The sequence below is a fragment of the Typopeltis vanoorti genome, chromosome 1 (genome assembly GCF_054136105.1).
Source record: "Typopeltis vanoorti isolate ZY-2024b chromosome 1, IOZ_Tvanoo_1.0, whole genome shotgun sequence".
Classification (NCBI taxonomy): Eukaryota; Metazoa; Arthropoda; class Arachnida; order Uropygi; family Thelyphonidae; genus Typopeltis; species Typopeltis vanoorti.
In genome coordinates this window covers 162,617,324-162,633,940 of record NC_143549.1, presented here as the reverse complement: position 1 = coordinate 162,633,940, position 16,617 = coordinate 162,617,324, and the positions used below count along the sequence as shown (strand labels likewise).

Here is a 16,617-nt window from a genome sequence, read left to right as displayed (position 1 = left end):
GAACACTTGTTTTGCTAATCTTTCCTTGCCCATTCTGTTTAAGTGACCACACCACTTGAGATTAGCACTGCTAACGCATTCCTGGATGCAGACAATGTCAAGTTCTGTCCTAAAATCTTCGTTTTTAATATGAGGACTCTCATATCTGTGGTCTCTAGTCTTTGGTCAAGTGTTTTACTTCTGACCCAGTTCTCAGATCCATAAGTTAAAACTGGTTTGAACACTGTCTTGTATACAGCTAATTTAGTGTTCAGACTAATTTCTCTCTTATTCCATATGAATTTATTCAATTGACTGCCTACCATACCAGCTTTATTGATTCTGTTGTCTATTTCCATTTTTAATTTACCACCTTCAGTAAAAATCGTGCCTAAGTAGCTGAAATGTTTTCTTGCTCCACAGGTTCCCTGTTCACAACACAGTTGACATTTTCAACAATTCTACCTATTTTCATTGTCTTTGTCTTTTTAATGCTGACCTTCATACAATATCTATTACAACAGTTATTCAATTTAGTCAAGGGAATCTTGCAAACTTGTAGTGATTTAGAAGTATAACATCATCCGCATAAAGCAAAGAGCTGACATTAACATCTCCAATTCTGATATTATGTTCAATATACCACTTTCCTTCATAATGTGATCCATATAAATAATGAATAACAGAGGGGATAATGTACATCCTTGTCTCACACCAGATTTAACATTAAACCAACTTCCTGTACTTCCTTCAATTCTAACTGCTGATTTACAACTCAAATAAAGACTAATGCCCCATCAACTGTTACTTATCAAGACTCCAATATTATCATGTCTTATATTTCTGTCATCTAAGGCACTTTGTACCATATCAATCCACCTATAGCTTGGTCGTCCACTGAATCTTTTTCCTGCCAAACTGGCAGAGAACACTTGTTTTGCTAATCTTTTCTTGCCCATTCCGTTTAAATGACCATGCCACCTGAGATTAGCTCTGCTAACGGATTCCTGGATGTTGAAAATGTCAAGTTCTTTCATAATATCCACATTTTTAATATGATATTGCCATTGTTGCCGTCTGTTCACCCTCTAATTTTTCTTAGGATTCTCATATCTGCGGTCTCAGATCCATAAGTTAAAACTGGTTTGAACACTGTCTTGTATACAGACAATTTATTGTTCCTACTAATTTCCTTTTATTCCATATGAATTTATTCAATTGACTTCCTACCATACCAGCTTTGTTAATTCTGTTGTCTATTTCCATATTTAATTTGCCATCTTCACAAAAAATCATGCCTAAGTAGCTGAAATGTTTTACTTGTTCCACAGGTTCCCCATTCACAACGCAGTTGACATTTTCAACAATTCTGCCTATTTTCATTGTCTTTGTCTTTTTATTGTGGACCTTCATACCATATCTATTACAACAGTTATTCAATTTAGTCAGGGAATCTTGTAAACTTGTAGAGGATTTATTGAGTAGTATAACATTGTCCGCATAAAGCATACATTAATATCACCAGTTTTGATATCACGTTTAATACCACTTTCCTTCGTAATGTGATCCATATAGATAATGAATAACAAAGGGGATAATGTACATCCCTGCCTCACACCAGATTTAACATTAAACCATCTTCCTGTACTCCTTTCAATTCAAATAAAGACTAAGTATTGCTTGATATAATGCCCCACTGACACCATATAACTGTAGCATATTGAATAGCTTCTCTATTGGCACCTTCCCATATGCCTTTTCCAGATCTACAAAACTTAAACAGAGATCTATGTTATATTCCCATGATTTCTAACTATTTGTCATAAAGTGAAGATCTGACCTGACAGCCTCTATTTGACCTGAATCCAGCTTGTTCTTCATCAAGCTTTTCTGCCATAATTCTTCTCAACTGTTTCTCAAGTATACTTACATATATCTTACTAAGAACACTTATTAGGGAAATACCTCTGTAATTCTCACATTCAGTTTTATTTCCTTTTTTATATACATACATACTATGAGAGCTCTACTCCAATCATCAGGAATTTGTCCCTCTCTCCAGGCCTTCAGAACTATGTAGTGCAGTCACTGCAAGGACTTTTATACCACCATACTTCATCATTTCTGGTCGAATATCGTCTAATCCTGCTGCCTTTCCATATTTCAAGCCTTTCATGGCTTTTTCTACTTCAAGTATGGATATGTATTCCTGACTGCATGCCTGGTCAGTGTTTTTTACCACTGTGCTGTCATCACTGCTTGTTTCATTTAGCAGTTTTTCAAAGTAATTACTCCATACTTCAAGGATATCTTTTATTCCGGTTTTTATGTCACCTTTATCATCTCTAACTCCTTTTACAGCACTCTTTCCTCCATTTCTAAGCTTCTTCAAGAGCCTCCAGAATATTTTGCCACCTTCTTGATATTTATTTTCTATGTTCTTGTCAAAGTTCTCCCATGACTTTTGTTTAGCTAGTTTTACACAGTGTTTTGCTTTCTTACATTTGTCTCTGTATTCTCTAAGAGCAAAAGCTGACTTATTTGCCAGGAACTTTTGATATGCTTTCTTCTTTTCCTTCACTGCCTCTTTAACTTCCTGTGTCCACCAAGGAGTTCCGATTTTCCTATCCTTGCAGACAATCTCACCCTATGCCTCTCCAGCTGAATCAAAGTTTTCTTCAAGGTTTGTTCTCAAACTCTGTTTTTTTTTCTTCAATAACCTTTGTGTATTTTAGTCTACAGTTCACATATGAGCTGCTCAACTTTTATTTACTTTAAAACTTTCTTACATGTCATTCTTTTCAATATGAAATTCAATTTATCCTGCTCAAGACTAAATAGTGATCACTTCCAATTTCAAATCCTCTGTACACTCTGTGTCACCTCTATTATGGTCTCCTCTCAGTTATACAGCTTTGACCCTTAAGCAACCTGCCATAACACTTTGATCCTTAGGCATGCCGCTGAAACACATTTTGAATTAAGTGCTATAAATAATCAATGGATGATAAAGGTATTATAAATTCATTAAAAAGGCCAATTTTTATTAATGTGAATTTCAGTGATATAACATAATAAAATCATTTAAAAACTGTGCAAATTAAAAGAGATGCTTTGTAAATAATTAATTTTTTGCTGCGGATTGTCAATTCAACAAATCCATCAGTAACATCGCTCACTGGAAAAAATGCTAATGCTGTGAAGTATTTAATTTTCGTGTTGAATTCAGCATCTGTTTGATAGCGTAACTTCAAACCAATGGCAACAATTTTGCGATAAAGATTTTGTGCCATATGAAATAAACAACCTGTTATAGCTGTTGATGTAAATATGTTAGATAAAGCGTCGATAGTTGCTTTCTTGAAGTCAACCATTAATGTTTTGGGATCTAATGATGAACATAAGCCCTTTAAGGCACTGAATAATCTGCTGTAAGTTAATTCTGATTTGCCATGAAGCAAAGCAATAAGCTGCCATGGAATTCTTAGTGGTCTCATGCCAGTCCCAAGCCTGGATAAAGGAGGAGGATCAGTCAGATGAGTGTTGATACTCTGACCGTAAAGGAAACACACGATTGTTATCTGATGCATATATGATCAACAGCCACAATATGCTGGCTCGGATGTTGCCCAGATCAACAGGATCTGCGATACCAATTGCGCGATTGGAAGTTGGATCGAAAAGTGTGATACTGAAAGGAAACAAACTATCAGAACTATTATCAGTAGGAACATGGAATGTACAGACACTTTTGATGGCAGAAAAATGAATTACTTCACGAGGAAATTAAGAGATATCGGTGTGATATACTAGGACTGGCTGAGTTGCGATGGATATCAGCAGGAAAGATAAATAGATGCGAATTTATGGCACGACACCAAGCATGAAGCAGGAGTTGGTTTCCTTCTTGACAAAAAACGCTAGAAAGGCACTCTCAGTTAACAAATCGGGCAATGAATGAATCATAGCAGCAAGTTTTCAAACTTAACCATTTAATATATCAATAGTCCAGATATATGCAACCACATCTGACAGCACAGATGAGGATATTGGCTTATTTTACAAAGATCTGATAGAGACAATAGAAACAATACCAAAACAAGATGTACTAATTATTGAAGGAGATTGAAATGCCAAAGTCAGAATATATAAAGAGATGGACAGGTATAAAATTAACATCTTGGGATTTACTCAGGTGGTGACTCAAAACATCATGGAGTAGCTGTGATACTGAAGACAGCTCAGGCAAGAAGCCTTCTTGGTTATAACCCCATTAATGATAGGATACTCTCCATTAGACTTAAGGCTCAGCATACCAATGTATCAATTGTGGTAGTTTATGCACCCCACACAGATAGGCCTGAAGAAGAGAGTGAAGAATTCTATGAAAACTTACAAACTGTTTTGGACTGCCTACCAAGGAGAGGCATACTGTACATCTTAGGAGACTTAAATGCAAAAGTGGGAAAGAATATGAGAGTCAGGCTGGAGTGTGCAATGTTTGGTCTGGGTGAATGTAACACCCATGGTGAAAGACTGTTGGGATTTTCCCATGCTAACAGATTAGTTATTACCAATACCTGTTTCCAGAAACATCCACGACGGACCTATACTTGGACATCCAACATTGATAGGTCAAGGCACCAGATTGATTACATCCTGGCTCTCCAGTGGTGGAAGACAAGCATCTCTGATGTGCACACTTGTCCTGGAGCAGATTGTGGTACAGACCATCAGCTGGTAAGAGCCAAAGTAAGACTAAGACTCCGAAAACTTCCAGGTCAGGCACATTCCACTAGATTGGATGTTAGAGTAATTCCTAGTGCATTCACAGAAGAAACATCAACTCAGCTGGATGATTTTTTGGAGACCAATGAGGAAATCTCACCAGAAATGCTTTGGGAAGAAGTCAAGATGATAATACAGGATACAGCGAAGACGTATCTCAGCCCAAGAGAACCAAGAAAACCAAGAGACCCATGGATATCAGATTCAACATGGGAACTAATCAAAAGAAGGCGGTTGGAAAAACAAAGAGACACAGGGACCGAAGAATACAAGAGATTACATAAAGAAATCAGAAGAGCCATCAAGCAGGAAAAGGAAAAGTTCTATACTAATAAATGTGAAGAAATAGAGTTCCAGATGAGAAGGCATAATTATAAAAGGATGTTTTATTTAGTTCGTGACTTAAAGCACAAGTTCAAGCCTAAATTAAATGTCATCAAAGACAGGAATGGATCATTACTAACAGAAGAGTTGGAAATCAAAAACAGATGGAAAGAATACTGTGAGGAACTGTACAGCAGAGTGGATAAAGAAAATGTGGAGTCCTCCCACCAAGAAAATTTTGATTTGGAACCTCCTCCACTTAGGCATGAAGTTGAAAGAGCAGTTAAGCAGCTCAACATCAATAAGGCCCCAGGGGATGGATGGATAAGAGTGTTTCGTAGATTGATTACAAGGATATGGGAGACAGGATCATGGCCTTGAGACTGGAAGAAGTCAGTTTTCATACCACTACACAAGAAAGGTGATATGAAGGCATGCAAGAATTATAGAACTATTAGTTTGATATCTCATGCAAGCAAAATTTTATTAAAGTTCATGCTAAATAGGATTGAGGCCAAAGTTGAGGCAGAGATGCCTGAGGAACAAGCAGGTTTTAGGAAAGGTAGGGGCACCAGAGATCAGATCCTTTGCCTTAGACAGATCATAGAAAAATATAAAGAATTCAGACTCTCTCTGGTAATGTGTTTCTTAGACTACTCTAAAGCTTTTCACTGTGTTGAGCATGTGAAACTGTGGGGAGTAATGAAAAGAATGGGTTTTCCTCAACACACTATCAGGTTGTTAGCCAACTTGTAAAAGGAGCAAGAAGCCACAGTAAGAACAGGTGTTGGATTGACTGACTGGCTTCAAGTTGGAAAAGGAGTTAGACAAGGATGTTTACTTTCTCCTCACTTGTTTAGTATATATGCAGAGGACATCATGCGTGAAGCATTGGATGAGCTCAGGACAATTACGATAGGAGGTAGATTGATCAGTAATCTGAGGTACGCTGATGATACAATACTCCTTTGTAATGACATGGAAGAACTAGGACTAATTCTTGACAAAGTTAACAAGATCAGTAATAACAGAGGACTTCAACTCAATTCTAGCAAGACAAAGATCATGGTTCTCAAAGGAAAAACAAACAGAGAAGCTCTTGAGAAACAAGTGTATCATAATGGAGAAAGAATTGAGGAAGTCAGCAAGTTTAAGTACCTGGGATCCATTATTAATGTGAAGAATTGCTGTTCAGAGGATGTCAGAAAAAGGTTAGGAATGGCTAAAACAACAGTCAGAGACCTGTCTAAAATCTGGAAAGATGGATCTATCTCCATGGGAACAAAGTTGAGGATTTTAGATGCAGTTGATTTTCCAACAGCAACTTATGGATGTGAGACTTGGAACCCAAAGAAGTCAGATAAGAAACGGATATCTGCTTTTGAGATGTGGTGTTACAGAAGGTTGTTGAGGCTAACATACACTGAAAGGCGTACAAATGAATGGGTGTTAGAAAAGATTAGTAGAACTTTAAGGCTCCTTAAGGATATTGACAGAAGAAAGTTAAAATATTTTGGACACATAGAAAGGATGGAAGGAGGACTTCTCAGAACAGTAATAGAATGTAAAGTTCCTGGAAAAAGAGGCAGGGGTAGACCATCAATGAGATGGATGGATAGCGTATGTGGAGTGACTGATCTCCAGAGAGTTGAGGCTGCCAGAAGAGCAAACAACAGGACTACATGGTGAGGCCTAGTGAGGACATCATCGAGCATCGGAGTGACCATACAGCATCTGTAGATGCCCAGTGAACACAGACGGGAAAGAGTCGTGGGAAAATATGATTTCGGAGAAAGAAATGAATGAGGTGAAAAAATGTTAGAATTTGCTGTGGACCACAATATGATGATCTGTAACACAAGATTCCAGCAAAAGGAGTGTGGAAAATGGATGTGGTGATCAAATGATAGGAAAACCAAGAACATATTGTAAAATCTTGTATAGAAGGAATTTAGAATGAAATTTCTTCTATATCAATTTTACTTGGAAAATGAAATCAATATAATATACTTGTAATTTGATTAATACTTAACTCAATTATGCTGTAATAAACCTGAAAAAGAATGTTAGAATAAATTGTAATAAGAAAATTGTACAAACAAAGAAATAACTCAGATGGGATTAAAACCCCATACTTCGAAGGTCAACGAAGTATGGGGTTTCCTGCCTTAACACAGCAACCACAGGGTGGTGGAGAAGATCCCTCCAAGAAAATCCGGGCAATTCAATATGTAGGAGTTCCAAAGTTGGGAGAGCAAAATAAAAGGGGGAAGAATCGATGGAAAAGAGGCTTTTTTGGTTTCTGCTCTCACCACGAGGAGTTCCAGTGTGTCCTGCCATTCCAAGGACGGGGATCCACGTCCCACCAGCCAAAGCCCGACAATGATAGGAAGTTTGTAATAGCAGTGATGGTCTATTCCAGAGTTCCCACCACTAAGTTCCTTGATGATCTCTGAATGTGAAGTATCATCGATGTTGTAAAAAGTACCCATGTCTGAATTTTACCGGAAAGTAGAAGAAAGTGTCAACAATCTCTAGGCGCTTGTATAATGAACTCGATGATAAAGAAGTAAGACTTTTTGTGTAGGACTTTCCTAGATGTGAAATTTATGGCAAAGATTGCCGATTTTAGAGATTGTTAGCATAAAGAGCAGTAGTAAAGACGGAAAGCTGTTTTGTTAAATTAATTGTGAAGTAGTTTGCAGAGTTACGAGAAGTTAGCTACTAATGTCACATATTGAAATGGTATGTGAAAGTTTTAGTTAAGCTTAATATTTACAGTCTGAGTGAAATTAATACAAGTCTGCTTTCCACGTCTGATTTTTTTTTGTGAGCATATTTATTGCATTAGTCATTGAGCTTAAGCAAGAAATGTTTAATTAACCTAGTGGAGAACCAGACACGTGATTTTTATATCCATTCCATGTCATTTTATTTAGTGAATTTGAGTTAGATTATTTTAGTATGTGTACTGTTACCCTTTATGCGTATTTTGATTTAGCATAAATAAATTGTTTTGTTTGTCAAATAACTTGCCTGATTCTGACTTACCAATGCACTTCTCATAAAAAGATAGAACCAGTGTGACCTTAAGAATAAAAATAGCCACAACTGACGAATAGTAGATTTACATATTGCTTGAGTTAGAGATAAATATTAGATATATTTTCGTGTTGTGCTGGGCGCTTTTCTTGCATGTACAGGAAAGATATACCATTCCTTATGCAATTTCTGATGCCACAGTTGTATATACAAATAAATTTTTCAGAGATCAGCGTGGGAAAAAGCCAGCTATTTAGACAAAGAAATTGGCTCCAGCCAGAGGCAATTCCTAAATTCTAAAATATGTGCACGTGAAGTAGCATAGTCACGATCTAGAGAGAGAGAGGGGGGGGGGATTAAATTGATAGACTGAAAGGATTAAAGGAGATAGACTATTTCAAGCAACGAGATTATGACTCAGAGTTATGATTGTTAAGTAAGTTGATATAAATAAGATATAAAAGTAAATAAGACAAATAAGCAAAGAGAAGAAATATTGAATTTTGAAGTACAAACATTTTAAAGTACACATTAAAGAACAACATAAAAATCATTTATTTTTACAATATGATTATGATTAAAAGAAGATGGATAACATCAGTACAAACTTTTCAAGGAGCGGATATAGACTCGGACCATAGTTTAGTGATTGCAAACATCAAGTTGAAATCAAAAAAGAAAATATAAACTCCATCATCAGAAACGAAGACAGCAAGAACAAGAGAAGCAGAAATAGGAAGAAGGTACAGAACAGCGTTAGAGGAGAAACTTAAAAGTGTGGACAAAGAAAAAAATTCGAATCTAAGAGTGAAAGGAGTAATGAAGGCGATAAAAGATGCAGTTGAAGAAACAGTAACAAAAGAAGAGAAGATAAAAAAAGAAATGAATTAGACAAGAAACGTTGAAGTTAGTACAGGAGAAAATAATGCTGAAGATAAGAAGGAATATATCAGAACAAATAGAGGAGCAATATAGAAGAAAGTGTAATGAGGTGAAAAAAGCAGTCAGCCGGATAAGATGAAATGGTTAGAAGTCCAATGCAATAATACAGAACAGTACTATGGAGAGCATAAAACTAGGGAGGTGTACAAAATGATTAGAACCATTTAGAAGATGGCAACTAAAACAGAATACAGTTAATGATGAAAAAGGCAAAATATCGATGAATAAAGATAAAATTGTACAGCAATGGAAAAGATACTGTAGTGTTATATGAAAAAGCTAGATTTAGATAGCGTTGGGAAGCTGATTGAAGAATTGAAGCAGATATCGCCACTAGGTAATGATATGGAATCGCTCGATTGGTATCGCAAACCTTGTTGATCCAGGCGACGTCCGAGCTGGCATGTTGTAGCTGTTGATCGTATATGCATCAGATAACAATCGTGTTTTTTCTTTATGGTCAGAGCATCGACACTCACCTGACCGACCCTCCTCCTTTATCTAGGCTTTGGACTGGCATGAGAACCCCTAAGGATTCCATGGCAGCTTTTTACTTTGCTTCATGGCAAATCAGAATTAACTTACAGCAGATTATTCAGTGCCTTAAAGGGCTTACGTTCATTATTAGATCCCGAAACATTAATGGTTGACTTCGAAAAAGCAACTATCAATGCTTTTTCTAACACATTTACATCAATAACTACAACAAGTTGTTTATTTCATATGGTATAAAATCTATATCGCAAAATTGTTGCCATTCGTTTGAAGTTACACAATCAAACAGATGCAGAATTCAACATGAAAATTAAATACTTCACAGCATTAGCATTTTTTCCAATGAGCGATGTTACTGATGGATTTGTTGAATTGACAATCCGCAGCAAAAAATTAATTATTTACACAGCATCTCTTTTAATTTGCAATTTTTAAATGATTTCATTATGTTATGTATCACTGACATTCACCTTAATAAAAATTAGCCTTTTTAATGAATTTATAATACCTTTATCATCCATAGATTATTTACAAAAATTAATGCAAAATATCTTACGCCGTAAATATTGCGGAGTTTTCCTATGGCAAAAATGGTGCATTCTTCTCTCCAAACACTCTGATCATAACAAGCTGTCTCACTTCCACAAATAAACAGTGGAATGGGACACATATTAAATAGCTTTCTTTTTAAACACGGTTAAATTTCCTCCTCTACTAAATTTTGTAGAGGATTTGTATCTGTTTTTCTGCCTGTGCACAGATCCCTATAAAACACCATATATTTTCATTATTTTTTCCTCTATTGTATATACTGTACCATTCCTTGCTTGTGCTTAAGGGTCAAAGGGGTGCTTAAGGGTCAAAGCTGTATAACTGAGAGGAGACCTCCACATAGCCTTTAAAGGAATGCGGAGAACCGACCAGGGCTTCTGACCTAATGTCCAATCCTCACCTTCTCGTGGTGCACCCTGTTGGGTATCTACTTTGATACTGAACGAACGAGGATGGGCTGGCAATTTGGGATTTAGCCGACCAAATTGTATTCTTATTGGTTAAACCAAAATAAAAAATAATGGTACAACATGACAAAATTTCATGCCGGCTGGGGCGTCGCCCGGTTAAACAAGGCCCCCGTTGTTTTCGCCAGGGAACCAGGGCGAACAGCGAAAAGTCAGCTACTGGAACAAATCTGAAAACAAACCCCAACTCAACATCACCAGAGTTAAAGATCGGTACTATCAACGTAAGAAGCCTGAATGGCAAAGAAATGGAGCTAGCTGAGGAATTAGATAAGTACCAGATCGACATAATAGGGGTGACTGAAACAAAAAAGATCAAAACTGGTGAGATCTTTCTGAGCAATAAATACAAAATGTTATATTCAGGCAATGACAATCAAGGAAAAGAAGGAGTAGCCATAGTATTCAACACAAAATACGAGGCTAATCTTCTTGAATGGCAGTCAGTCTCAAGTAAAGTAATATGGGCAAATATGAGAATGCGGAACTGGACAATGAGACTTATTTGTGCCTATGGTCCCACAGAAGGTTCTACTAAGGTAGAAGTGGAGGAATTTTTTGAGGCTTTAGAAAAAGCAACTGACACAATGAAAAAGGAAAAGTTGGTCCTTGTTGGGGATCTAAATAGTAGAGTAGGAAATGATTGTGAGACATACAAAAATATTTTGGGAAAATTTGGAGAAAAGAGCAAAGCTAATAATAATGGCAAATATCTGTTGGATTTCTGCTCAGGACATGGACTGGTTATTACTAACACCATGTTCCAACATAAAAATGTGCACAAATTCACATGGAGAGAAGAGGCTAGAAATAAGAAAAGTCTCATTGACTATGTTATTGTTGATAGTGATGTTTTCTCCCTGGTGCAGGACACCAGAGTGTACAGAGGATTTGAAATTGGAAGTGATCACTATTTAGTCTTGAGCAGAATAAAATTGAATTTCATATTGAAAAGAATAACTTGTACGAAAGTTTTAAAGCGAATAAAAGTTGAGCAGCTCTCAGATGTGAACTGTAGACTAAAATACAGAAATATTATTGAAAAGAAAATGAAAGAGTTTGAGAACAGGAATCAAACCTTGGAGATTCAGTGGCAAACTCTGAAGGAAACATTGATTGATTCTGCCAGAGAGGCATGTGGTGAGGTTGTGTGCAAAGATAAAAAAATCAGAACTCCCTGGTGGACGCAGGAAGTTAAAGAGGCAGTGAAGGAAAAGAAGAAAGCATATCAAAAGTTACTGGCAAATAAGTCAGCTTTTACTCTTACAGAATACAGAGACAAATGTAAGAAAGCTAAACAGTGTATAAAACTAGCTAAACAAAAGTCATGGGAGGACTTTGGCAAGAATATAGAAAATAAATATCAAGAAGACGGCAAAATATTCTGGAGGTTGTTGAAGAAGCTTAGGAATGGAGGAAAGAGTGCTGTAAAAGGAGTTAGAGATGATAAAGGTGACATGAAAACGGGAGAAAAAGATATTCTTGAAGTATGGAGTAATTACTTTGAAAAACTGCTAAATGAAACAAGCAGTGATGACAGCACAGTGATAAAAAACACTGACCAGGCATGCAGTCAGGAATACATATCCATACTTGAAGTAGAAAAAGCCATCAAAGGCTTGAAATGTGGAAAGGTAGCAGGAGTAGATGATATTCGACCAGAAATGCTGAAGTATGGTGGTATAAGAGTCTTACAGTGGCTGCACTGCATAGTTCAGAAAGCCTGGACAGAGGGACGAAGTCCCGATGATTGGAGTAGAGCTCTCATAGTACCCATATATAAAAAGGGAAATAAAACTGAATGTGAGAATTACAGAGGTATTTCCCTACTGAGTGTTCCTGGCAAGATCTATGCAAGTATACTTGAGAAACGGTTGAGAAGAATTGTGGAAGAAAAGCTTGGTGAAGAACAAGCTGGATTCAGGCCAAATAGAGGCTGTCAGGATCAGATCTTCACTTTACGACAAATAGTCGAGAAAGCATGGGAATATAACAAAGATCTGTATTTAAGTTTTGTCGATTTGGAAAAGGCATATGACAAGGTGCCAAGAGAGAAGCTATTCAATACGCTGCAGTTATATGGTGTCAATGGGGCATTATATCAAGCAATACTTAGTCTTTATTTGAGTTTTAAGTCAGCAGTTAGAATTGAAGGAAGTACAGGAAGATGGTTTAATGTTAAATCTGGTGTGAGACAAGGATGTACATTATCCCCTCTGTTATTCATTATCTATATGGATCACATTATGAAGGAATGTGGTATTAAACCTGATATCAAAATTGGAGATGTTAATGTCAGCTCTTTGCTTTATGCGGATGATGTTATACTTCTAAATAAATCCGCTACAAGTCTGCAAGATTCTCTGACTAAATTGAATAGCTGTTGTAATAGATATGGTATGAAGGTCAGCAATAAAAAGACAAAGACAATGAAAATAGGCAGAATCATTGAAAATGTCAACTGTGTTGTGAATGGAGAACCTGTGGAACAAGTAAAACATTTCAGCTACTTAGGCACAATTTTTACTGAAGATGGTAAACTAAATATAGAAATAGACAACAGAATCAGCAAAGCTGGTATGGTGGGAAGTCAATTGATTAAATTCATATGGAATAAGAAAGAAATTAGTCGGAACACTAAATTAGCTGTATACAAGACTGTGTTCAAACCAATTTTAACTTATGGATCTGAGAGCTGGGTCAGAAGTAAAACACTTGACCAAAGACTAGAGACCGCAGATATGAGAGTCCTGAGAAAGATTAGAGGCGTGAACAGATGGCATCAATGGCAATATCATATTAAAAATGAGGATATTAGGAAAGAACTTGACATTGTCAGCATCCAGGAATGCGTTAGCAGAGCTAATCTCAGATGGTATGGTCACTTAAATAGAATGGGAGAGGAAAGATTAGCAAAACAAGTGTTCTCTGCCAGGTTGGCAGGAAAACGACCCAGAGGAAGACCAAGATATAGATGGATTGATACGGTACAAAGTGCCTTAGACGATAGAAATATAAGATCTGATAATGTTGGAGTCTTGACAAGTAACAGACTGATTTGGAGGAAAATTGTAGATAGGAAGTTAGTAATGATGTAATTTTTCATGTAGTACTGTCATATCCTGTACACCCCTTGAGGGTACATGGCAGGAATTTGATGATGATGATGATGATTTTTTGTATTCTATGTAGCTCTTATTTTATTGTTTTCAGATTTTTTTTTTTTTTTTTTTTCTATTATGTTTTGCAGTGTTATAGTTTCTGATATTTTGATTGCTTTTCTAACTTTCACATTCCTACAAATTCTACATGATCTGTGCAACTACTGTCTCCATTTCCTTAATTCTTCTGTATTTTAAATTAGATCAAGTATCTGTTAAATAAGGAAATGGAGACATTCATCCATGTAAACATACTTCTTTATTTCAACATTCGTTTCATTATTATCTTATTTTTCTTTATGGTTATATCCTCACCTTCTATTGTGGGTTTTTTCATTACCAATTTCGATTTTTCTATCTTATTTTTTTTTTTTTATCTCTGATCGTAGGTTAGATCTTTTTTGATCTAACCTACGATCACTATTACATTAACAATTCTTGTCAACTCCATTTCTTCAAGGACATTTGGTCAATATTCCAGCAAAAAAAAGAACAGTAACAGTGAAAAAATGAAAAGAGCTAATGCCATCACTGGGAGGTCACCGCTACTATCAGCAGGAGTATCCACATGGAGAGGGAGGAGTGCACTATGGAAGAGAGCAACTGGGTTAATTCATGACCTCTCAACCAATTTTCTCCCTTTCTCTCATACACTGCTTCTGCTACCTGCATTTCCTACCAGCATCTCCATACATCTGTTTAAATATGGCAATTCAATATTTCACATTTGAACTCAACATCACAGAACAAATTTTTCTTCTGCACTGACGGCCTGGTTGGCCGGTTAGTGTATCCACTCTCCAGCTATGAGGCTGAAGGTTCAAATCCTGCCAGGAACACAGATGCTTATGATTGTCCTACTAACCATTTACCATATGTACTGCTGTAACCTGTGTCCTGATGCAGTATGATCTTTGATATCTTTCCACCATAAAAATCAAAAATAACTCATCTTCTGCTGCTGTCTTTCAGTCTTTCCGTTATATATTTAATGAAGTGTAAAATCTGTTAAGTTTCAAACCCAGTGCTAACATGTTTTGTTTCTTTCACTTCAATATCTTACCTATCTATGGTATTAATGTAATACAAGAGCAACCTTTCGCGTATGTGATTATCATAAAAAACCCACATTCAACAAACGAAAAGAACTGTTTCCGGAAATATATATATATATATATATATATGGTATTAATGTAATACAAGAGCAACCTTTCGCGTATGTGATTATCATAAAAAACCCACATTCAACAAACGAAAAGAACTGTTTCCGGAAATATATATATATATATATATATATATATATATATATATATAATGTATAAGATTAATTACATAGCATTCCGAGTTCATATACATGTTAGTAGTAGGCCAGTTAGTTGAAGTTATTGCAGGAATCCATGTTTTTATCTATCCTTCATTAATAAAAAAAAAAAATAACACAGCAAAATGCAAGAGCTTTAAGATCAGAATTTTGCTTCTTTTTTTTTTTTTGAAAATATTTATTCAGTCAACCATCAGAAATATTTTAAAAATCATTTATAACAACTCCTTATCCATATAGAATAAATTTAATATAGACATACATGTACACTAATCGCACTCTAAAAAATAGGTTAGCAAAACAAAAAAAACAAACTTACAAGATACTGTTTGTTAAATTCAAAACTACATGGAAATTGATGCAAAAGCTGATATACACAATCCATCCACTGCAAGAAGACAGGACATCGCTCATTGGGATCCACACCACCTGGCTTGTGACCACAACGATCAGCAAATTTATGCCCAAAGTCACACCATTCTCTTTCAACTAACACTTGAAAACCCTGTATTAAAAAGGGGTATTGAAATAAAACAGTGGCCATAATCTAGGTTAAGCGTGGAAACAATGTTATTTCATAAAATTTTCGCTGAGATCTTAGTTCTTAGTTTTTAATATTAAAGAGCAAACTTCTGTGTAGTAATTTACCAATGATCTAGTTTACTGAAAGAATTGAATCTAGTCTATAAGAAGACAGAGAGAAGGGGAAAAAAAAGCATACATTTATCTTTTACTTCTGAAGATAGCAATTCATATTTATTCAGTCAACCATCCACAATTCAGTCAATGGAGGTATCATTTATCAATGATACCTCCATTGTAGTAAGTAGTAAGTTCCCAAGAAGATGGCAACGTGACATTCGCCTAAATATCGGAAAGTATATATTAAAGTTTATTTAATCTATATTTCTAGTATACGCTGTCAATTCCTTAAATATTAGTTATCATGTTTAACCAGCGTATAAGCCTCTCAACAAGAATAATGATCATCCACGGAGATCTCTTCGCACGCAAGGCCCGCCATTACAGCAAACTGAAGCTGAAGTTATCCAGACAACTTAACCGTCTGGCATTCCTAAAACGCTGCCGGGATAATCAAGTCATCCCGAACTGTGTTAAATTTAAACACCGCTTCATCTCACAGAAAGCTCTCCGTATTTACAACTGTGCTAGCCAGGCATTACTTCGGGAGCAAATTACCGCTACATGCGGTTCCCTAGCCGACATAAACAGAGCTATTTCAACGCTAGAAAATGAGCTTTCACTTACGCTGAATCACAAGCTTTGGTCAGTCCTACATGACGTCTCGTGTACGGCAGCTAAAAAAGAATTTGAACGAGTATGGAGCCGACATATCAACAAGTTTGATAAATTAATAAAGAACTCTGCGTCCAAACCTAAACTACAAACCAACACTGTTCTTAACCTTTCGTCAGCCTGAAGCACTCCACGCTCTGTCACGTGCTCACAACTTCGCCATTGCTCCTAAGAAATTACCGGCCGAGGAATTAATGATCCAAATTGAACGCGGGATTCGCCAACTTCC

General features: G+C 36.3%; 1 protein-coding gene across 3 annotated transcripts in view; it reads right to left on the bottom strand.

Moving 5' to 3' along the window:
• The window catches only part of LOC150110590 (phosphatidylinositol-3,5-bisphosphate 3-phosphatase MTMR4), a 360,520-nt gene that overhangs the window by 179,110 nt on the left and 164,793 nt on the right, over nt 1-16,617 (bottom strand). For all 3 annotated transcript variants that reach the window (XM_090399896.1, XM_090399904.1, XM_090399910.1), the window contains exon 9: nt 15,391-15,576. In XM_090399896.1, coding sequence (XP_090256022.1) covers nt 15,391-15,576 — 186 coding nt within the window. The remainder of the gene's footprint in view (nt 1-15,390; nt 15,577-16,617) is intronic.